Source organism: Lynx rufus, unplaced genomic scaffold, assembly GCF_022079265.1.
Source record: "Lynx rufus isolate CCGP_SWC_20201006 ecotype Redwood Valley unplaced genomic scaffold, mLynRuf1.p SCAF_1, whole genome shotgun sequence".
Classification (NCBI taxonomy): Eukaryota; Metazoa; Chordata; class Mammalia; order Carnivora; family Felidae; genus Lynx; species Lynx rufus.
The window spans coordinates 71530848-71549996 of NW_025814823.1; the positions used below are offsets into that span (position 1 = coordinate 71530848).

Sequence of the window (19149 nt, forward strand, 5' to 3'; positions counted from 1 at the left end):
GTGATATGAAGAGGAGGAAACCTGAACCTGAATGGTTTGAGCTAGAGTTTTTCTCACATTAATGGACCATTAGCGTCTCTGCCCATCGCTCCCCAGTTCTTCTCTTCCAGGGCTGTTGGCTATTCAAACACTTGTGCAAACATAGTTTGAGACAAAGGCAGTTGGTGCCTTACTCACGTGATGCACAGAAATACAAAATACTGATGGAAAATTTTGCCAACGAGGGTCAAGGATTGCTACCTTTTGTAGCAAGCAGCAAACAAGTGTCCCTCAATCAGGAGGCAAGTAGTTCTGTGATAGTAAAACATGCACCCATAGTGACTTAGATGCCTGGCATATGTGACTGGTTACAGAAACTGCTCAGGATGAAGAGCTGGTTTAGACTTCCAGCGATTTGGAATACTGAGCAAACATGTTTGGGGTGCTCAGACCCATGGTGAACTCCGGGTGCCAGAAGTGTATCACCACCAGTTATTTTCCTCTTGGAGAACCTCTTAGACTGATCTGGCCATATTCTAATGAAATCACTACTTCCAGCTCACTAATCTGGTTCTTCTCATTAAGAAGAATTAAGTTGGGGACCCGTTGGTGACTCAGTTGATTAAGTGTCTGACTTCAGCTCAGGTCATGATCTCATAGTTTGTGGGTTTGAGCCTCATGTTGGGCTCTGTGCTCTCATTTCAGAGCCTAGAGCCTGCTTCTGAGTTTGTGTCTCTCTGTCTCTGTCTGCCCCCCGCCCCTCTGTCTCTTTCTCTCAAAAAGAAATATAAGAAAAAAAAAAAAAGAATGAAGTTGGTGCTTATGGCAGTGATTATACTTGAGATGTTATTACAAGTAATAGATATTGGTATTACAGAATACGGTAGTTTAAATAGGATGACATTCAAATATTCCCTCACATCTAACAATTTTAGGTTAGGGAGGTCAGTGTATTTCTGTGGATGTACAGGGGCTTTGGTTCTTGTACAAGAAGGGGCTGCCTTCTTGCTCTGTTATCCCTGAGGGCATGGATGGGTAAACTTTGCCTGGACAGACTCAGAGTAAATATTTCATGTCTCTGTCCCTAGTACTCAAATTTATAGTTCTAGCACAAAAGATGCCCTTAATAGGTATAGCTGTGCTCCTATAACACTTTTACCAAAGCAAGCATTGGGCTGATTTTGGCCCCCACTATAATTTGCTGTCCCTTGTCCTATGAAGTTGCCTTAGTTTGCATAGTTGAACTTGGTTCCCACAACATCTGTGTTCCAGGATAAAGGAAAGAACATGGCCAGAATTCAGAGAAATAAGATTGTGTTTAAGTGGTAGATAAGTTGGAAGTTGTATGTTTCGCATTCTGATCCCAGTGACTCAAACTTATTTTATTCACTGATGTGAGACTCTTAGTCTGAGAAATCTTATCTCTAGCTGAACAGTCATGTGCCATGAGAGTAGGGGAATGAAGGTTTTTGGGCACAATAGCGATCTGCCATAGTGGTATGATGTCTGTAATTTATTTTTAGTGTTTATTTTCAGAGAGAGAACATGAGCAGGGAGGGACAGAAAGAGTGGGAGAGAGAGAATCCCAAGTAGGCTCTACACAGAAATAGTCCTCAACTTTTTCCGAATGCCTCAATCTCTACGGTGTCGGCACTCATCCAATTTGCTGGGGTTGTAGATTTCATCTTCTGCATCTCTGCAGCCTTTTCTTTCAGCACAATGTTTTACAAATTTTTTTTTAAGTTTTTATTTTGAGAGAGAGGGACAGAGTGCAAGTGGGGGAAGGGCAGAGAGAGAGGGAGACACAGAATCTAAGAGAGAGGCAGGCTCCAGGCTCTGAGCTGTCCGCACAGAGTGGGACACAGGGCTCATACCCATGAGCTGCGAAATCATTACCTGAGCCGACGTCAGATGCTTAACTGACTGAGCCACCCAGGCACCCCCCGCAAAATCTTTCTGAAAATTCTTTCTGATGTTGACAAAAGCACGTCCTCTCTTGTTCCAATGACAAACACATCTGTTTCATACACTGCAGTTCAGGCCCCTTCTGCCTTGGAGTTGGCCAGTTCTTTACACATGGATGCGAGAGCAGATGTGAGGAATGTCACCGCCATCCTGCTTTCTGAGGACTCAGTGCAGAGCCTGACACAAGGCTAGATGTCCAGAATCGTGAGATCATGATCTGAGCCAAAATCAAGAGTCAGGTGCTTAGCCAACGGAGCCACCCAGACACCCCTATCTTATTTTATTTTTGGCAGTCCCTCTGTTCAGTCAGATCATGAACTAAGCCAAAGTCAGGCCCTTAACTGACAGAGCCACCCAGGTGCCCCTTATTTTATTTATTTTTAAATGCTTATTTTTGAGCGAGAGAGCAGGGGAAAGGCAGAGAGAGAGAATGAATGAATGAATGAATGAATGAATGATGAATCTCAAGCAGGCTCCTTGTTGTCAGTACAGAGCCAAACTTGGGGCTCGAACTCATGAACTGTGAGATCATGACCTGACTCAAAACCCAGAGTCGGTGCATAACCGGCTGAGCTACCCAGGCACTCCCAGGGATGGCTTTTAAAAGCATTTACAACTTGCCGTATCTCAGTCAAGACTAAATCTTTTTTTTTTTTACTTCATTATTATTATTATTATTATTATTATTATTATTATTATTATTTTAGAGCATGTGGGGAGAGTGGAGCAGAGAGAGAATGTTGGGCTCCTTGCTGGGCATGGAGCCTGCTTGACTCGGAGCTTGATCTCATGACCATGAGATCATGACCTGAGTCAAAATCAAGAGTTGGACCTTAAACCACTAATGTCACCTCAAGACTAAATTTTTAAGTAAATGGATTTTTGTTGATGACATTAGTGGTTTAATATATAGCAGTATGGATATTAGAAATGGATGCTTCTTACTGAAATTAGTGCTATTCAAGATATTTGGATTGGCTGAAATATTTCAGAGACCTTTCACCCTGGCATGGACAAGATATAAAAATCTAGTAGGGCATTTACCTTTAGGGATTCTGCTCTGTTCTTGAATTCCATATTTTTGGTGTCCCACCATCAGAGAGGAGGATTTCTGGTAGTCTTATAGCAACTGTAAAGATAGGAAAATCTTGCCTTTGGAGTTTAATTATGCATCCCTTGGTGACCCTTTCATGCAAGATGGTAATCAGATAAGAATTAGGATTTTATTCAGCATGTGGAACAGGTTGTATGCTGTCTTGCTGAGAAATGTTTGCTTAATAAATGTTATCTGTTGCAGACTTTGGACTGAGAGTTGCTTTTATTATAAACTTTAGCAAGATGGGTTAAAGGAGTAGCTGATCCTCACCCAGCTCTTTCTGTTCAACTTTTTGGTGTTTACCATCCTCTCCAGTAAGAACCTAAGAGTTGTATATGACCGAATTGGCTGAAATTTGTTCGTTCATTTTTTTCTTTTAATTTTGTGCTAAGAATACTCAACATGAAATCTGGCCTCTTAACAGACTGGAAGTGTAAAATACATTTTTGTTGAATGTAGTTACAATGTTGTACGTGGATCTCTAATGCTCATTCATCTGTATAGCTGGAACTATCCCTGTTGATAACTCCCCATTTCTTCCTCCTTTTGCAGCTGGTAACCACCATTCAGCAGTCTTTGATCTTATGAATTTGACTGTTTTAAATGTCTTCTGTAAGTGGAATCATGCAGTATTTTGTCTGTGTCTGGCTTATTTCATTTAGTATAATGTCCTCAAGTTCATTCATGTGGTCACACATTGCAGAATTTCCATTTTTAAAGAGACTTAATAGTATTCAATTGTGAGTGTATATCATACTTTCTTTATCCATTTAGTTGTAAATGGATATTCAGAATGTCTCTAAACACATTTTAGCTATTGTGGATAGTGCTGCAGTGAACCTGGAAGTGCTAATAGCTCTTTGAGATCCTGATGTCACTTTTTTTTTTGGATACATATCCAGAAGAGGAATTGCTAGATCATATGGTAGTTCTTTCTTTCCTTTTTAAAAAACATTTTTTTAACCTTTATTTATTATTGAGAGACAGACACAGAGTGTAAGCAGAGAGGGGGAGACAGAATCTGAAGTAGGCTCCAGGCTCTGAGCTGTCAGCACAGAGCTGACGCAGGGCTCAAACTCACAAACTGTGAGGTCATGACCTGAGCCAAAGTCGGTTGCCCAACCAACTGAGCCACCCAGGCGCCCCTCCTTTTTTTTTTTTTTTTTTTAAATGTAAAGTCCCAACGTGGAGCTCAAACTCATGACCCTATGGTCAAGGGTCACATGCTTCGCCAGTTGAGCCAGTGATGTGCTCCATGGTAGTTCTTCTTCTTCTTTTTTTTTAATGTTTATTTTTGAAAGAGCGAGAGAGTGCTCATGCAAGCAGGGAGGAGCAGAAAGAGGCAGGGAGAGAGGATCTGAAGTGGGCTCTGCACTAACAGCAGAGAACCTGATGCGGGGCTTGAAGTCACGAGCCATGAGACTATGACCTGAGCTTAACTGGACGCTTAACCAGAGCCACCCAGGCTCCCTCTTTTATGTTCTTCTTACACCACCAGTGACTCCTCCTTTGCTGCTTTTGTCAGAAGGTGATCTTGTCTCTTGCTTCACACACTACATAGGAACTGCCAAAGGTCAGAGCCTTTAATTTCTGCAACAAGTCTGTAAATTTACTTGTATTTATACCCATTCTTGGCATTTTCCTGCTATTTAGAAGGAAAGAAACATTCCTTATCTTATCCCTGCTGCATTCTCTGTACTGGTGGCTCGAGAATGTCTGTGGAGAGGAGCTTCTAGGCAGCACAGTGCCTGGGGAATGGGTGCTTGGGGGGCTTGTCTTGGACTGCACAACAAGCTGTTTGTTCTTCTGCCCCTCCTGCTGTCTTTCCTGTCTTCTTTTCTTTTCCTTCATCTGTTTTTCTTTTTAAATCCTGGCGCACGCGCGTGTGTGTGTGTGTGTGTGTGTGTGTGTGTGATGATCTCTATCCTCTGTTTCCCCTTACCTCCTAGCTCTGACACTCAGTTGTCAAAAACCATTTACTGTGAATTTTTCATCTCTCAAGTGTTTTTTATTTTTATTTATTTTTTTATTTTATTTTTTTATTTTTAAAAAAAAATTTTTTTTTTCAACGTTTTTTTATTTATTTGGGGGACAGAGAGAGACAGAGCATGAACGGGGGAGAGGCAGAGAGAGAGGGAGACACAGAATCGGAAACAGGTTCCAGGCTCCGAGCCATCAGCCCAGAGCCCGACGCGGGGCTCGAACTCACGGACCGCGAGATCGTGACCTGGCTGATGTCGGACGCTTAACTGACTGCGCCACCCAGGCGCCCCTCTCAAGTGTTTTTTAGCTTCTTACTTTCTAGAAGAGTCCTTCTTAAGGGCATTTGTTCAAGCATTTCCTAAGCTAAAAAAATGGACAAAACACTTCAAACCTTTTCTCGGCGATCACTCTCCTTCTCCCGCCCTTTACAACCAACCATACTTAACTCTGCACTCCCGCCATTCCACAATCCTTTTCACCTTTTCATTGTGGTCTTAGCACATTGATAATTGCTTTTGCTAAGCGTTTGTTTTCATACTTGGTGTCTCCTTCCCCCTCTTCCATCCTTCCCATTGCTCCTTGCTGCTTCTCCCAGGGGCCAAAGTAAGAAAATATGGTTCTAGTCCTTCTAGTTTCTTTTCATTCCTTTGTTTTTGACTGTATTCTCAGAAATGCAAATAAAGACTCAGCAAACCCTTTGATTCCATGATTGATTCTGGGACAGTTCCCTTTACTGATAGGAAAATAGGATTTTAGGAAATTGAGAGTTTTGCAACTAGCAAAAACCTATTCTCTTTTCCCTGTAATTTTTAATTTTTGGCTTTGTCACTTTGCAAATTGTATAAGTTATGACAGAAGAAAAATAGTAAAGTCACTAATTCTACCATCCCCAAATAATCATGAATAAATGTGTCATGGTGTTACACATGTAGTTTTACAAAATGGAATCAAAGCAAATGTAATATTTACTGACTTAAATTCTCATGTTTTGTTTTCTAGGGATGAATTGCCTTTCTAGAATGATGTGCAAGAATGCTAGTCTCTTGACATTTGTATGTCTCTTTGGACACATTGTATAGAATAGAAAGAAAGGTTCTTCTTTACGCCCCCCCCCCCCCCATCGTTAGAGATAGGATTTTACCTAGTTTTTAAAAATGTTTTTTTCTGGGGCACCTGGCTGGCTCAGTCAGTGGAGTTTGAGCCCCATGTTGGGTGTAGAGATTACTTAAATAAAATCTTTTAAAAAAATGTTTTCCCCCCCTGGTTTTTCAAATTAAGATTGTTGCAGTTGGCATTCTTTTCATTGCCTTTTCAGTGTTTTTTTTTTTCCCTAGAGTTTATTTACTTATTTTGAGAGAGAGAGAGTGTGAACAGGGGAAGGGCAGAGAGTGAAGAAGAGAACCCCAAGCAGGCTCCACACTGTGAGTGCAGAGCCCGATGTGGGGCTCGAACTCAAAACCTGTGAGATCATGACCTGAGCTGAAATCAAGTGTTGGATGCTTAAGTGACTGAGCCACCCAGGTGCCCCTGCCTTTTCAGTCTTTAAGGGTGACATTTGCTTGTTGGTAACGTTAAAGAATTGGGTTCGATTTGGGTGGGTACTGAAGTGTGGATAGATCGTATGAGGCATTGCCATTCTTCTCAAGGAGCACATCTAATGTACAGTCTGTCATCCTGGCAGTGTCCCACCTCATGTTGTGGTCACATTGGATGATATCCCAGGGAAAACTCAAGTATTCATGGACGTGGTGGGGAGTGCCCACCTGACTGCAAATCTTCTTGAGTGATAGGTTTCACAGACTCTCCCGGCATGACAAAATGTCTTCACACCTGCTTGTCTTCCTTATCTTTCTTAGTCTGTAGTAGTTGAGAATGTATTTAAAAGCTTTCATTCAGATCTGGTCTAGTGTACTGTTTAACACTAAGATGCAGTGTTTTTAACCAAGGAGAGTATCTGGCATCTAATGGACTAACATGAAAATGTCCATTAACTCAGTTTTAAAATTCAGGCACAATTTCTAACCTATCTGGATCTAAGTGTTTAAAGTCATTAAAAAAAGTCAATGAGGAAGACGATTTTTTTCAGTTCTGTAATATGAAAAACACACTTTGTTCTGCTATATTATTATTTGGAAAATAAAAGGCCAGTTCATGTACTTTTCTCCTATTTAAATAAAAAAATTGAAAATATAAAACTAAATGTTGAGGAAATTAATAATTAAAAACCTGTTGGAAAAGTTTCTGAAGATTACTTTGTACTTAAAATCTTTTATTTTTGCCTTTGAAACTTGTAGCCAGCAGTAATCCTAGTTAATTGATTAACTTTTCCACAATTGTTACATGTTACTGAAGTATATAAAAAGGGATTTATATTTTTCAAGATACTGAAGTTCTTGAAACATAAATCCATCTAGTCATTGATAGGCAGTAATAAGTTGCTCTTATTACATGGCTTGAATGTACTTGGTTTTGTATTAGCAACCCAGTGAAATCACATCAGGCATTTAGTACAACAATGATGACAAAATTGAAATTGAGTTTCAAAACTTTTTTTTTAAAGCTTATTTTGACAGAGAGCACAAGTGGGGGAGGGGCAGAGAGAGAGGAAGAGAGAGAATCCCAAACAGGCTCTGTCTGCCAGCACAGAGCCTGCTGGCGGGGCTCGAACCCATGAACTGTGAGATCATGACCTGAGCCAAAGTCGGATACCTAATAGACTGAGCCAGCCAGCTGCCCCGAATTTCAAAAGTTTTTAAAATTGAGGTGCCTGGATAGCTTATTCGGTTAAAGGTCTGGCTCTTGATTTTGGCTCAGGTCATGATCTTGTGGTTCAGGCGATTAAGCCCTGCGTCAGGCTCTGTGCTGAGCATGGAGCCTGCTTAAGATTCTCTCTCTCTCTGTCTCTCTCTCTCTCACTCACTCACTCACTCACTCCCCCCCCCCCCCATGCCCCACTGCTCAGGCGTGCTTGCTTGTTCTCTTAAAAAAAAAAAATGCTTCTTAAAAATTACTTCACGGCGAAGAATATAACTTAGCAGTATTGAAAAGTACTTTCTATCTTAGACTTTTGGGGGGGTGGGCTCATAAATGTCCAGGTATATGCAAGTGCTCTAGTTTTTATGTCTGCTTTGTAAAATAAAGTTAAACTGATCGGAAATTCCTTAAACTGGAAGACCGTTAGGGAAATCCATTTCAAAGATACATGAATCCCATTATCATTTTAGAATAGGTTCTTTTTAGAAGTAAATAAGTTATTCTTTTCAGGAGTGAATGCCTACACTTAAAAATAGATTTAAAATGTTTTAAAATAAGTAGTCTTAAAAATGGACTATATATTCTGAAGTTTTGAGTAGACTGATGCACACATCTGCTCTTCTAAGAGAAAGGTAAAATGGATGAGGATCAAATGTGAGGGTATTTAAATGATCGTCAAGATTCTGTGGCTCATGTGTAGTGATAGTGAACTCTTTAGTGGTGAACTTTAATTTATGCTTAGTGCTGACCTGCTGCTGTGTAGGGACACTCACTATGTCCCTTCATTCAGTCCCTTTAATTATCCCCACTTCCTTGGGGAGCTTGCTTAGAACTGAGCATGAGTGCTTCTCGGGAAAATACGGGGCTACTCTGGCTACATGTAACAGGGTAGTTTTTGATACGGTATTTATGTATTGATGAACCAAGTAAGGGGCTAAAGTTGTTTGCAGGGGGTTTATTTAATCAAATTGGTAGGGAATATTCTGGAAGTTACCTGGTTAGAGAGTGATTAGGCTTCTAATAAATGACAGTCATGGTTAATATACCTCTTGAGCTTCTTTGTTCCACTCTTCTTTTTTAGTGCACTTTTTAAAAGAGATCTGACTACCTAAATGATATGTGAGACAATCAGATTTGGAATTTTGTGTATATTTGCAGGGGATGGGAGTTCTTTGTGCTGGGAGCATCTGTTAATGCAGAGATTTGTCTCTTCAGGTTCATGTGAAAATGGCGGACGAGGCTGTCTGTGTTGGCCCAGCTCCCACCAGTAAAAGCTACCTCAACATGGATGCCATCATGGAAGCCATTAAGAAAACCAGGGCCCAAGCTGTGAGTCTGAATGAATCTGTCTACTGCAGCTGTTTCATATATAGTGAGCAGAAAGCTAGAGTTGGTATTCAGGAAAAAAAAAAATAAGAAAGAATGATTGAAAATGCTGTTGCAGTTAGTTCATGTCATACGAGTTAAATGTGTCCGAATTCGCTACTGGAAATCAAAGGCTTTGTAGCATCTGGCAGTGTTGGTCGCTGATCCTGCAGGTGGCTGTTGGATTCAGCTTTCACACCAGGGAGCAGTTTCAGTTCATTTCCAAATTTGCTAGGGAAAAAAAAAATCCCAATTAGTTTTGAGTATTAACCCTTTCAGTGTAATAAGAAGATAAAGAAAAAAATCTGTATTACCAGTAGGATCCAAAAGATTCTTCTTTAAGTTCTCTTTTAATCATGTTAACCTTAGGACACCTGGTTACACTTCCAGAAATAAAAACTATGCAATTGGTAATTATTTCAGTTTGATAATGTCAGTGGAATACACTTGACTTGCACGGAGAAATAAATAATGCTTTCCATGTCTAATTCTGTTTGAATGGGTGGAATCCAGGGAAGGAACTGGTTTCTGACATCAGGAATAGTGTTTTGTTGTTGGTGGGTATATATGTTTCATATCAGAGAACTAATTATATATAATGTTGTAACTACTGGGAGTCATCTCTGAAATGGGATGGAAACAGCCAACACCAGCAATTAGCCTGGAGTGCTTCAGTTAGCGCTCACGTGTCTTTGAAAGAAATGTTTTAGTAAGATACAGGTTTAGATAAAAACTGAATTCATGAACCCATATTATAGATGTTTACAGTTTATTATCAGAGTTAATGAAGGTAAAGCTCTTAACCTTTTGACGACAGCTTGTCAGAGTGCAATCTTTCATGAAATGTTTCTGTGAAATGCAGTTGATGGAGTGAAACTTTTCCTGTGATGCAGTCATTTCAATTCTGTACCATGTTCCTAAAGCGTTTAAAAATCTCAGATGTGTAGCTACTTCTAGATTATGATATTGGCTCCTTCCAAAATTTGACTTTCCTTCTAGCAGACTTGTTTTCTTGGAAATACATTCAATGCTGACCAGTGATAGAGTGGCTACATTTGTTTGGCTGGTGTGGTAGAACAGGACGGTAGAACTTCAATTGTAGCAACGTGGCTTGTGAGAGAGGATTACATAAAGTGGTTGTGAGTGGCTAAATGGGTTGGGCCAGGGGAGAAAGAGTAGACGTCTAGTTAGCATAAAAAATTTCAGAATACAAAGAAAAAGTAAAACCAGACTTTGATTTTACCTAGATTTGATAGAAACTGCTCACTGGATAGTGGTTGAGTATATTCATGTTATTAGGAATAAAATGCATTTGTTGGCTTACCCAGGGTTTTAGAAAGCAGTAGTTCCTGAGACTGTAAAGGAAGGGGAATTAGGAGTTTTTCATCTATCCGTAAATGGTTTTGTTTAACCTTGTACTTCGACCCACCAGCCATTAGAAATTTCTCCACTCTTGTGGCCAAAGGCAGCCTCAGAAGAAGTAGGGAGAGTTTGGGTCGTGTCGAATAGCATAGTCAGATGTAGGTGGATAGGCAGAATTATGGTCCCGATTGTGGCTAGGAAAAAGGTAGTGTGCTGCAAGTGAATGCTGCATAGTCAGTCTCTTGGAATTTGGGTCTGTACTCAGGAATGTGAGTTGCGGCTGCCAGTATTGAGGAGAAGTAACCTTACTCAAGGCCCTTAAACTATAAGTACAATAATGCACTCTCTGTGTTGCTTACAAAAGGTTTTGTGAAATTTTTTGTAAAATTGAATGTGTGTTTTGTTTTCATTTCTAAGGTACATCCAGGTTATGGATTCCTTTCAGAAAACAAAGAATTTGCCAAATGTCTGGTAAGTTTGTAATGGATCAGAATCTGTTGACTTCTATCTCAGAAAGCAGCGTAATGGTATTGCTTTTGTAAATGTGGGTCATGATGCATTAAAGAATTTTAATTGACCCATCAATTCTTTGAAAATTACTTGTAAAAAGTGAAGAGTTTTTGTTCTGAAACCCAGGTCTTGGTTTAAAGAATAAAAGTGGAAGAGTTATGAGATCACCTTTATACCTAGCTAATGACACTGAGTTTGTCATATACTATATGGACTTTTTAAAAATTCGACTCTTCAGATTTGTAGCTAACTATGTCAAAGAGTCCAGTGATTTATTATTATAACACAAGCATGGACTGTGAAGCCAGAAGTAAGATTCTATCTATTTCCCTTTTCATTGCATATTGTGATATTTAAGATCAAATTTCTGTTTGGGGAAAAGACTTTTGTATTACCGAAGTCTTTTCCAGATATTACCACCTTGGTTAAATGAATTGAACTACATTCAAGATGGTACTGAAAACTTAGTGTTCAGGTGCTAAACTAGGATTTTGAATGTTTCAAAAAGCTCATTGGATCAGTTATCCCAGGAGGTATCTTAATTTACTATTCTAATATGTTATACTTTATTTCTGTGAAATGTTTATATTTTGTTGTTTCATGGATTCAGAATTACTTATGAATATAATTTTCTAGATGAAATTTTGACTTAAGATCCATAAATTTAATTTGGACAATTTTTGAGATCCTAGAGTTCTAGTTTAGAATGATTTATTTTAACCAATTGATAGGTTAAAAACTAGGGCCTAAAGATTAAAGTGAGGCCTGATGGAGTTGTGATGTAAGGTGACAGAGATAGCTAATGGTAACAGGTGCCTGGAGAGGGCAGATGAGGTGGAAGCAACCAAAGGCCCACATTTACCACATTTACCATTTGTGCAGCATGTGCACACTTTCCCATTTCTATTCTTTTTTGCTAGCCTCTTGCCTGAAATTTTGACTGAGTTGTATCGTTATGTCAAAAGTGATTTGAATATAATACATGTGAATGTGCTTGTACAATATAATGTATTAGACTTAAGTTTGTGTAGATGAGTCTCTAAACCATGGTACATTGGCCAAATGCAGCCTGCCGCCTGTTTTTGTAAATTAAATTTTATTGGCACACATCCATGCTCATTCATGTACGTGATGTCTGTGGCTGCTTTGGCTTTATAACAGCAGAGTTGTGAAGCTATAGCAGAGACCAAATAACTTGCAATGCCTAAAATATTTACTGTATGGCCCTTTGTAGTAGAAATTTACCAACCTTTGGTATAGAGTATCTGGGTCTCAGAGAAGTTAAATGACACAGCCTGTTGTGTGTTCATCCATGCATTCAATCGTTAAAAAAATGGTTGTTTGCTATGTTTATATTTGAGAAGGATATAAAAAGGCATCAGATGTGTGTCCTGCTCATGAGGGGCTCACAGTCATGTTGTAGAAAATAAGTCAAGTCCACAAGTGACTTCAGTTCAGGGGAAAAATACTATGAGGAAGTTCACATTCTCCTTAAATGAAGGATATTTCCATCAGGGGCTTTGCATTAGAGAGAAGAGTATAGAATAGGTGAATGACCACCTTCCTTTCTGACTAATTTTCTTTCTAATTTCTCCTCCATTTCCCATTGTCAGTGCTATGCCTCAGCCAAGACAACAGTGCCATTCTCAAACATGGCTAGTTCTTTCCTGTTCCATCCTTTTCAGCACTCTTTACCCTGTGGGCACACCGGTCCTCTCCCACATTTCCAACTTCTGCCTGTCCTGAAAGGCATGGTTCACATGTTACTACTATCAGCATAGTTTCCATGCCCTTCAGGTGAGAAGTAATCTCTTTCTTCTATTTGCTAGAGCATTTTTTTTGAGATTTCTTATTTGATATACCACTTTCCATATTAAAATTTTTCCTTTACTGTATTTTAATCTCCTCTTGAGATGAGAGACTTGGTCTCATTGGTCTTTGTTTCCCTTTTGTTTTATATTTTGATGATTTCTGCATAGTAGGCTCAATGAATGTTATGGAAAGATTAAATAATTACTAGATTAAAAATAATAAAACAATAACCTGCAAGAAAACTTTTCGTCTATCACAAAAGGGACTGCTTTATAGTTAGAAGGCAATGTTGCTGTGTTTTGGTTCACAACGAAAATATGCAGCTAGTGATAACTAACCCTGTCTTTTTTTGTGTGTATCGTGGCAAGATTCTTTTTGGGATATAGCTTTCCTAGCATTAAAATGTTTTCCCATTGGAGTGTGCCATTTAAAATGCTCCTTTTGGGATATCTAGGTATAGTTGGTAAGTTCCATAAAAAATAATACAGCATTGAAATGAAATTGCCTACTGATTATGTTAGGCCATATAAACATTGTGTGATTGGTGACCAGCCATTGGATTCAATAGTTACTCTCTCAAACTGAATATATTCTTAGAGATATGCTTTACGTTGTGGTGGTGATAGATTACCATGTTGGTGGTGGTGACTTTGGCAAGGAGAAGCTGAAAATTTTTTTTTAATGTTTATTCATTTTTGAGAGAGCATGAGTGGAGGGAGGGCAGAGGGAGAAAGGGACAGAGGATTCAAAGCAGGCTCTGTGCTGACAGCAGCGAGTCCAATGTGGGGCTTGAACTCATGAACTGTGAGATCATGACCTAAGCTGAAGTCAGATGCTCAACCAACTGAACCACCCAGGCACCCCTGGAATTTTCTTTTTTTTTTGAAGTTGGATACTGTGGAGTTCCTTTTATTATAATACCATATCTTATGTTTGAGATTTAATCAAATATGGAGGTTCCCCCCCCCCTTTTTTTTCTAGTTCTGTTTTTTTTACTGTCTTTTTAAAAAAATATTTGAGAGAGAAAGAGAAAATCCCACGGAGGCTCCACACTGTCAGTGCAGAACCCAGTGTGAGTCTAGATCTCACAAACCGTGAGATCACGACCTGAGTGGAAATCAAGAGTCAGATGCTCAACCAACTGAACCACCCAGGCACCCCTGGAATTTTCTTTTTTTTTGAAGTTGGATACTGTGGAGTTCCTTTTATTCTAATACCATATCTTATGTTTGAGATTTAATCAAATATGGAGGTTTTTTCCCCCCATTTTTTTCTAGTTCTGTTTTTTTATTGTCTTTTAAAAAAAATATTTATTTTGAGAGAGAAAGAGAAAATCCCACGGAGGCTCCACACTGTTAGTGCAGAGCCCAGTGTCAGGCTAGATCTCACAAACCGTGAGATCACGACCTGAGTGGAAATCAACAGTCAGATGCTCAGCCGACTGAGCTCCCCAGGCATCCTTGATTCTGTTTTTTAAAATTGCTGTTCAAAGACCAGCATATTTATTTTGCTTATGGAAAAACGAGTTGTGCTTTATGTGATACATTGTTGTTTTTAGAAACATTAGAAAATATACAGTAAACCAAGTATAAAAGTATACTGAACATTATGGTTTTTTTTCCCCAAGACTAATTCTTTTTTTTTCTTTTTTTTTTTTTGTAATAACAGCCTTCATTTGGGCCTCTGTGTGGGAGTATGTTTGTGGGTACCTGTGACCTTTACTCTTTATGCTTAATATATATGCAGTGGGATCAGATTACCCAGAATCCCTACTGTACCTGATTTAAACCAAATCATACTTTGTTTTTGCTTAAATCATGGAAAAAAACAAAGCTACAAATCACCCTCATGAAGAAATTTCAGTATTTTTCAGTAATCTTAATGTGCCGAGCCAACAGATTTTATTTCCAAACTGTGTTTCATTCTGTATTTCCCTTCTGGGCTCCTTGTATTCTGAGTGGTAAAAACACAGTGATAGGAGGCTATGAGGAGAATTAAGAAAATAAATTCTTTAATTTATGAAAGAGCTTTGAGGGGCGCCTGGGTGGCTCAGTCAGTTAAGCGTCTGACTTCGGCTCAAGTCATGATCTCACAGTTCATGGGTTTGAACCCCACGTCGGGCTCTGTGCTGACAGCTAAGAGCCTGGAGCCTGCTTCGGTTTCTGTCTCCCTCTTTCTCTGTCCCTCCGCTGCTCATGCTCTTTCTCTCTAAAATAAACATTAAATTAAAAAAAAAAAAAAAGTAGAACTACCTGCTCTTGAAAAAAGGAGGTATTGGTTTAAAGAGATTTTAGCGGCTTATGGGTGGCTCAGTTGGTTAAGTGTCCAACTTTGGCTCAGGTCATGATCTCTTGGTTTGTGGGATTGAGCCCTGCATCGAGCTTTGTGCTGACAGCTCAAAGCCTGGACCCTGATTCTGATTCTGTGTCTCCCTCTCTCTCTCTGCCCCTCCCCTGCTCACACTCTGTGTCTCTGTCTGTCTCTGTCTCAAAAATAAGTAAACATTAAATAAATATTAAAAGAGATTTCATAGTGTTCCTAGTTAGTTTGCTAACATATGTATGCGTATAGATATAGTAAGTATATATATAAGTATAGTAAATATATATATATATATTTATTTAGTAATTTATTTTACTAAAGCACAGCATTACAAATTATAGGGATTAGCTTTATGAGAAATTTGTACGTTAGATTTAATAGTTCGTGTTTCACGTTTGGGTCTTGCCCACGTATTTAAAAGATGTGTGTGTACATGCATATCGACGGTGAGTTTTATCCACAGTGCTCAGCATGGAAGCTTATAGAAAACTGTAGCAAGCACTTCAGATTTGATGATCATATTCTTTTATCTCCTTCTGTTGGACAGCTTTTAACAGGATAAGGAATATAACTGTTCAAAAACAGTGATGAGATGTCATTTTTCTCTCCATTGGATTTACCAAAAATTTAAAAACTGGCTGTAATATCCAGTGTAGGCAAGTGGACAGGAAAATTGTTCTTGGGAATATAAAGTATTTTAGGCTTTTTTTTTTTTTGCTAGAAATTTACTAGTATTTATTACAATTTAGTGTATATATTCTTTGACTTGACAAGGAACTTCACCTACAAAGACAAACCTTAAGAAATGTTCATTGTAAGGTTGTTTGTAACAGCAAAACTTGGAAATAAGTTAACATTGTTTCATCTGTAAAATGAAGAGAATGACCTCTACCTGCAAGGTTGTTGTAAAGATGGGAAACAACTTATATAAAGAACTTAGCACAGAGTCTGGCATTGCCAGGCAAATCATCTTAATCTTTATAATTGTTAATAATTACTTTAGTAGAGGAGAGAGCTGTTGAAGAGCATTTAGCGACAAGGATATAGTTGAAGTTAGTGCTTTTGGGAAATTAGTCTGATAGTTTTCATGTCTATTTTGTGAGTTTAGATTTTTTTTTTCCTGTTGAGGTTAATAGTTTGATAGAATTATACTGCTGTATATCTGTGTGTAATAATGTAGTTTACAAATTATTATGACCCATGATTTCTTTCATTCATGCAACCACCGAAGCTGGATATTATGAACTCTGTATAATGAAAGGAAAACAATGACTCAGGTACAGTGACCTCTAATAGTTACACTATGCTAGTAGTAACAGAGTCAGGACTTGGCCTACGTTGGTTGACTTTCAGGTACAGAGCACTTGAAATAAAAACCACTGTGCCCTCGTTGGCTAAGTTGGAAATAGAGCATTCACAGAGAACCCAAATAGTGAAGACCAAATAACTGTGGTCAACTTACCCAAAGCTCATAGAAGAAACCTTTCTCTCCATTTAACAGTAATACAGGTAGCGCATGGTCAGATTGTAGGAAAATGACTGTTGTGTAGGCAGAAACTTGGAAGACAGCATCTTGCTGGGTCCCTTTGTCTCACTTGGGAGATTGTAATCCATAGTGCGTTATTAGAGTTAAGAAGTGTGTTTTAAGTGGTTTGTGACTGATACTAAAATTCTGAAGTTAGCAAGTTAGCCAATAGTTTCATTTAGCACTATTTTTGTTCTTAAAATAGTAGAGTAAATTTAAAGTGATTCATATGATACTCTATTCACTCATAGTTGTAAAAACTTTTTTTTTTAGATAGGAGGATAAAGGAGAGGCTTAAACCTTGCAAGTCCAGAATTGTATATAACTCTGATTTTATCTATATGTAGGCTGTGATCTGGGTAACTCACAGAAGTATGTTTTGTGCATGACTGTTGAAATTTATTTATATCATGGCTTAAGAAAGTTGAATAATGTTACTGCAGTGTATTTTATAGATACCTAGTTTTAACTATATACGTTTTCTTAACATTAGTAGAAATTCCATATTGGACATAGATCTTTGATTTTTATTATGTTAAAATGAAACATTTTTGAGAATGTAAAATCTTAAATTTAAGTCACATGCATATTCTGGAAAAGAAGGTTTTCTCCATCTGTGAACCTCTGACCCTAGCCCCCAGTTTGGAAGCTACCACTGCAACTATACTTATATTCTTCTGGAGTGAGTGTGTGTGTTAGAATTTTGCTATAGATTTGTCTTATTTGCCAAAGTAGATTTTGTTTATGAGAAAAGAAGTGACACAGAATATTTCTTGCCTTCCCCCAGGCTTTTAAAAATAGGTATGGAATACAACCTACAGATACACTAGCACCATTCTTATTTAATCTTCCCGACAAGCTGTGTTGTATTATCATCATCCCTTGGTGTTAAGAAGAGAATAATCTCAGAAGTAAATGCCTTGCCCAGTGTCACATAGCTAATCAATGAGAGTATAGTTTGTAACAAAAGTTACAAATTCTATACTCAGTAAATGTTCCAAACTGCTTTGAAGATGGATTGAAACTAGACTGGGTTGTTAGTGTTTTGTTTGTTTCTTTTGTTTTTTTGTTTTATAAAAGATAGCTTTGGCTGGTGCCTATTTTTGCTGTTGATGGAGGCTCTTTCTTCTCCATTCTTCCTCCCCTCCGCTTGGTATGCCATTTTTAAGGTCTGAAAACAGCTATTTCTTTTGTTTTTCTGATCTTATGATCTTGGATCCTAGTGAAAGTAACTGTCTTCACTTGGATTTGCTCACTTTTTGAAAGAGCTGGTGGAAATGTAAAATAGTCATTGATACCTTTTACCACTCTGTGATTTTATGTATATATATAAATGCTTTTTATTTATTTGAGAGAGAGAGCACAAGTGGGGGAGGGGTAGAGGGAGAAGGGGACAGATGATCTGAAGTGGGCTCCAGAATGACAGCAGTGAGCCTGATGTGGGGCTTGAACTGAAAAATTGTGAGATCATGACCCAAGCCGAAGTTGGACACTCAACCGACTGAGCCATCCAGTAGCCCCCCACTCCTTGATATTCTTAAATTGAATCAATCTGGTCTCCATGGATTTGGAGGGGAAAGTTTGGCAACTCTTCTGACAATTTAAAAAACAATTTTTTTTAATATTTATTTTTGACAGAGAGACAGAGCATGAGCGGGGGAGGGGCAGAGAGAGGGGGAGACACAGAATCCGAAGCAGGCTTCAGGCTCTAAACTGTCAGCACAGAGCCTGACGCGGGGCTCGAACTCACAGACCGCGAGATCGTGACCTGAGCCAAAGTCGGACGCTCAACCGACTGAGCCATCCGGGCGCTCCCCTTCTGACAATTTTATAGTATATTTGTAATTGTGACTCTTGAATGTTATGTTCAGAATTTATGAAATAACTTCATAAAACCATTAGCATAACAGAATGTCTTCAGAAATGTTTGAGAAGTTTATTTTCCTGTGTGTTGGATTAGAGTTCAGCTTCTAGAGTATTTGTTGAAGAATTTGAAGATTTGAATAGAAATGCTCTGACATGGATAAATCCTCCTTTATTTTTAGGGAGATTTTTTAAGGGTGTAGACAAGGCAAATTCATATAGGTTTGTGGGGTTTGGGGATGCCTTCAATAGGAAGGTTAAGAATGTAGGATTTGAGGGGCACCTGGGTGGCTCAGTCGTTTGTAAGTGTCCAACTTTGGCACAGGTCATGATCTCACAGTTAGTGGGCTCAAGCCCCTCGTCAGGCTGTGTGCTGACCCCAGTTTGGATTCTTTGTCTCTCTCTCTCTCTCTCTCTCTCTCTCTCTGCCCCTTCCCCACTTGCACTCTGTCTCTTTCAAAAATAAACATAAAAAAAAAAAATGAATCTAGGATTTGATGAAGTTGGGATTTCCTGCTCTTGGCTTGGTTAAAATAGCTTGAATTTTATCCTATGAACTTTCCTTCTCCCCTAATTCCTTACTGTCCCCTTCAGTTATTAGCACAGTCTGGAA

General features: G+C 38.8%; 1 protein-coding gene across 3 annotated transcripts in view; it reads left to right on the forward strand.

The window, feature by feature from the left end:
• Window positions 1–19149, forward strand: part of PCCA (propionyl-CoA carboxylase subunit alpha) — a 414072-nt gene that overhangs the window by 59614 nt on the left and 335309 nt on the right. For all 3 annotated transcript variants that reach the window (XM_047081502.1, XM_047081516.1, XM_047081510.1), the window contains exons 5-6: window positions 8993–9106; window positions 10922–10975. In XM_047081502.1, the coding sequence (XP_046937458.1) occupies window positions 8993–9106; window positions 10922–10975 (168 nt within the window). The remainder of the gene's footprint in view (window positions 1–8992; window positions 9107–10921; window positions 10976–19149) is intronic.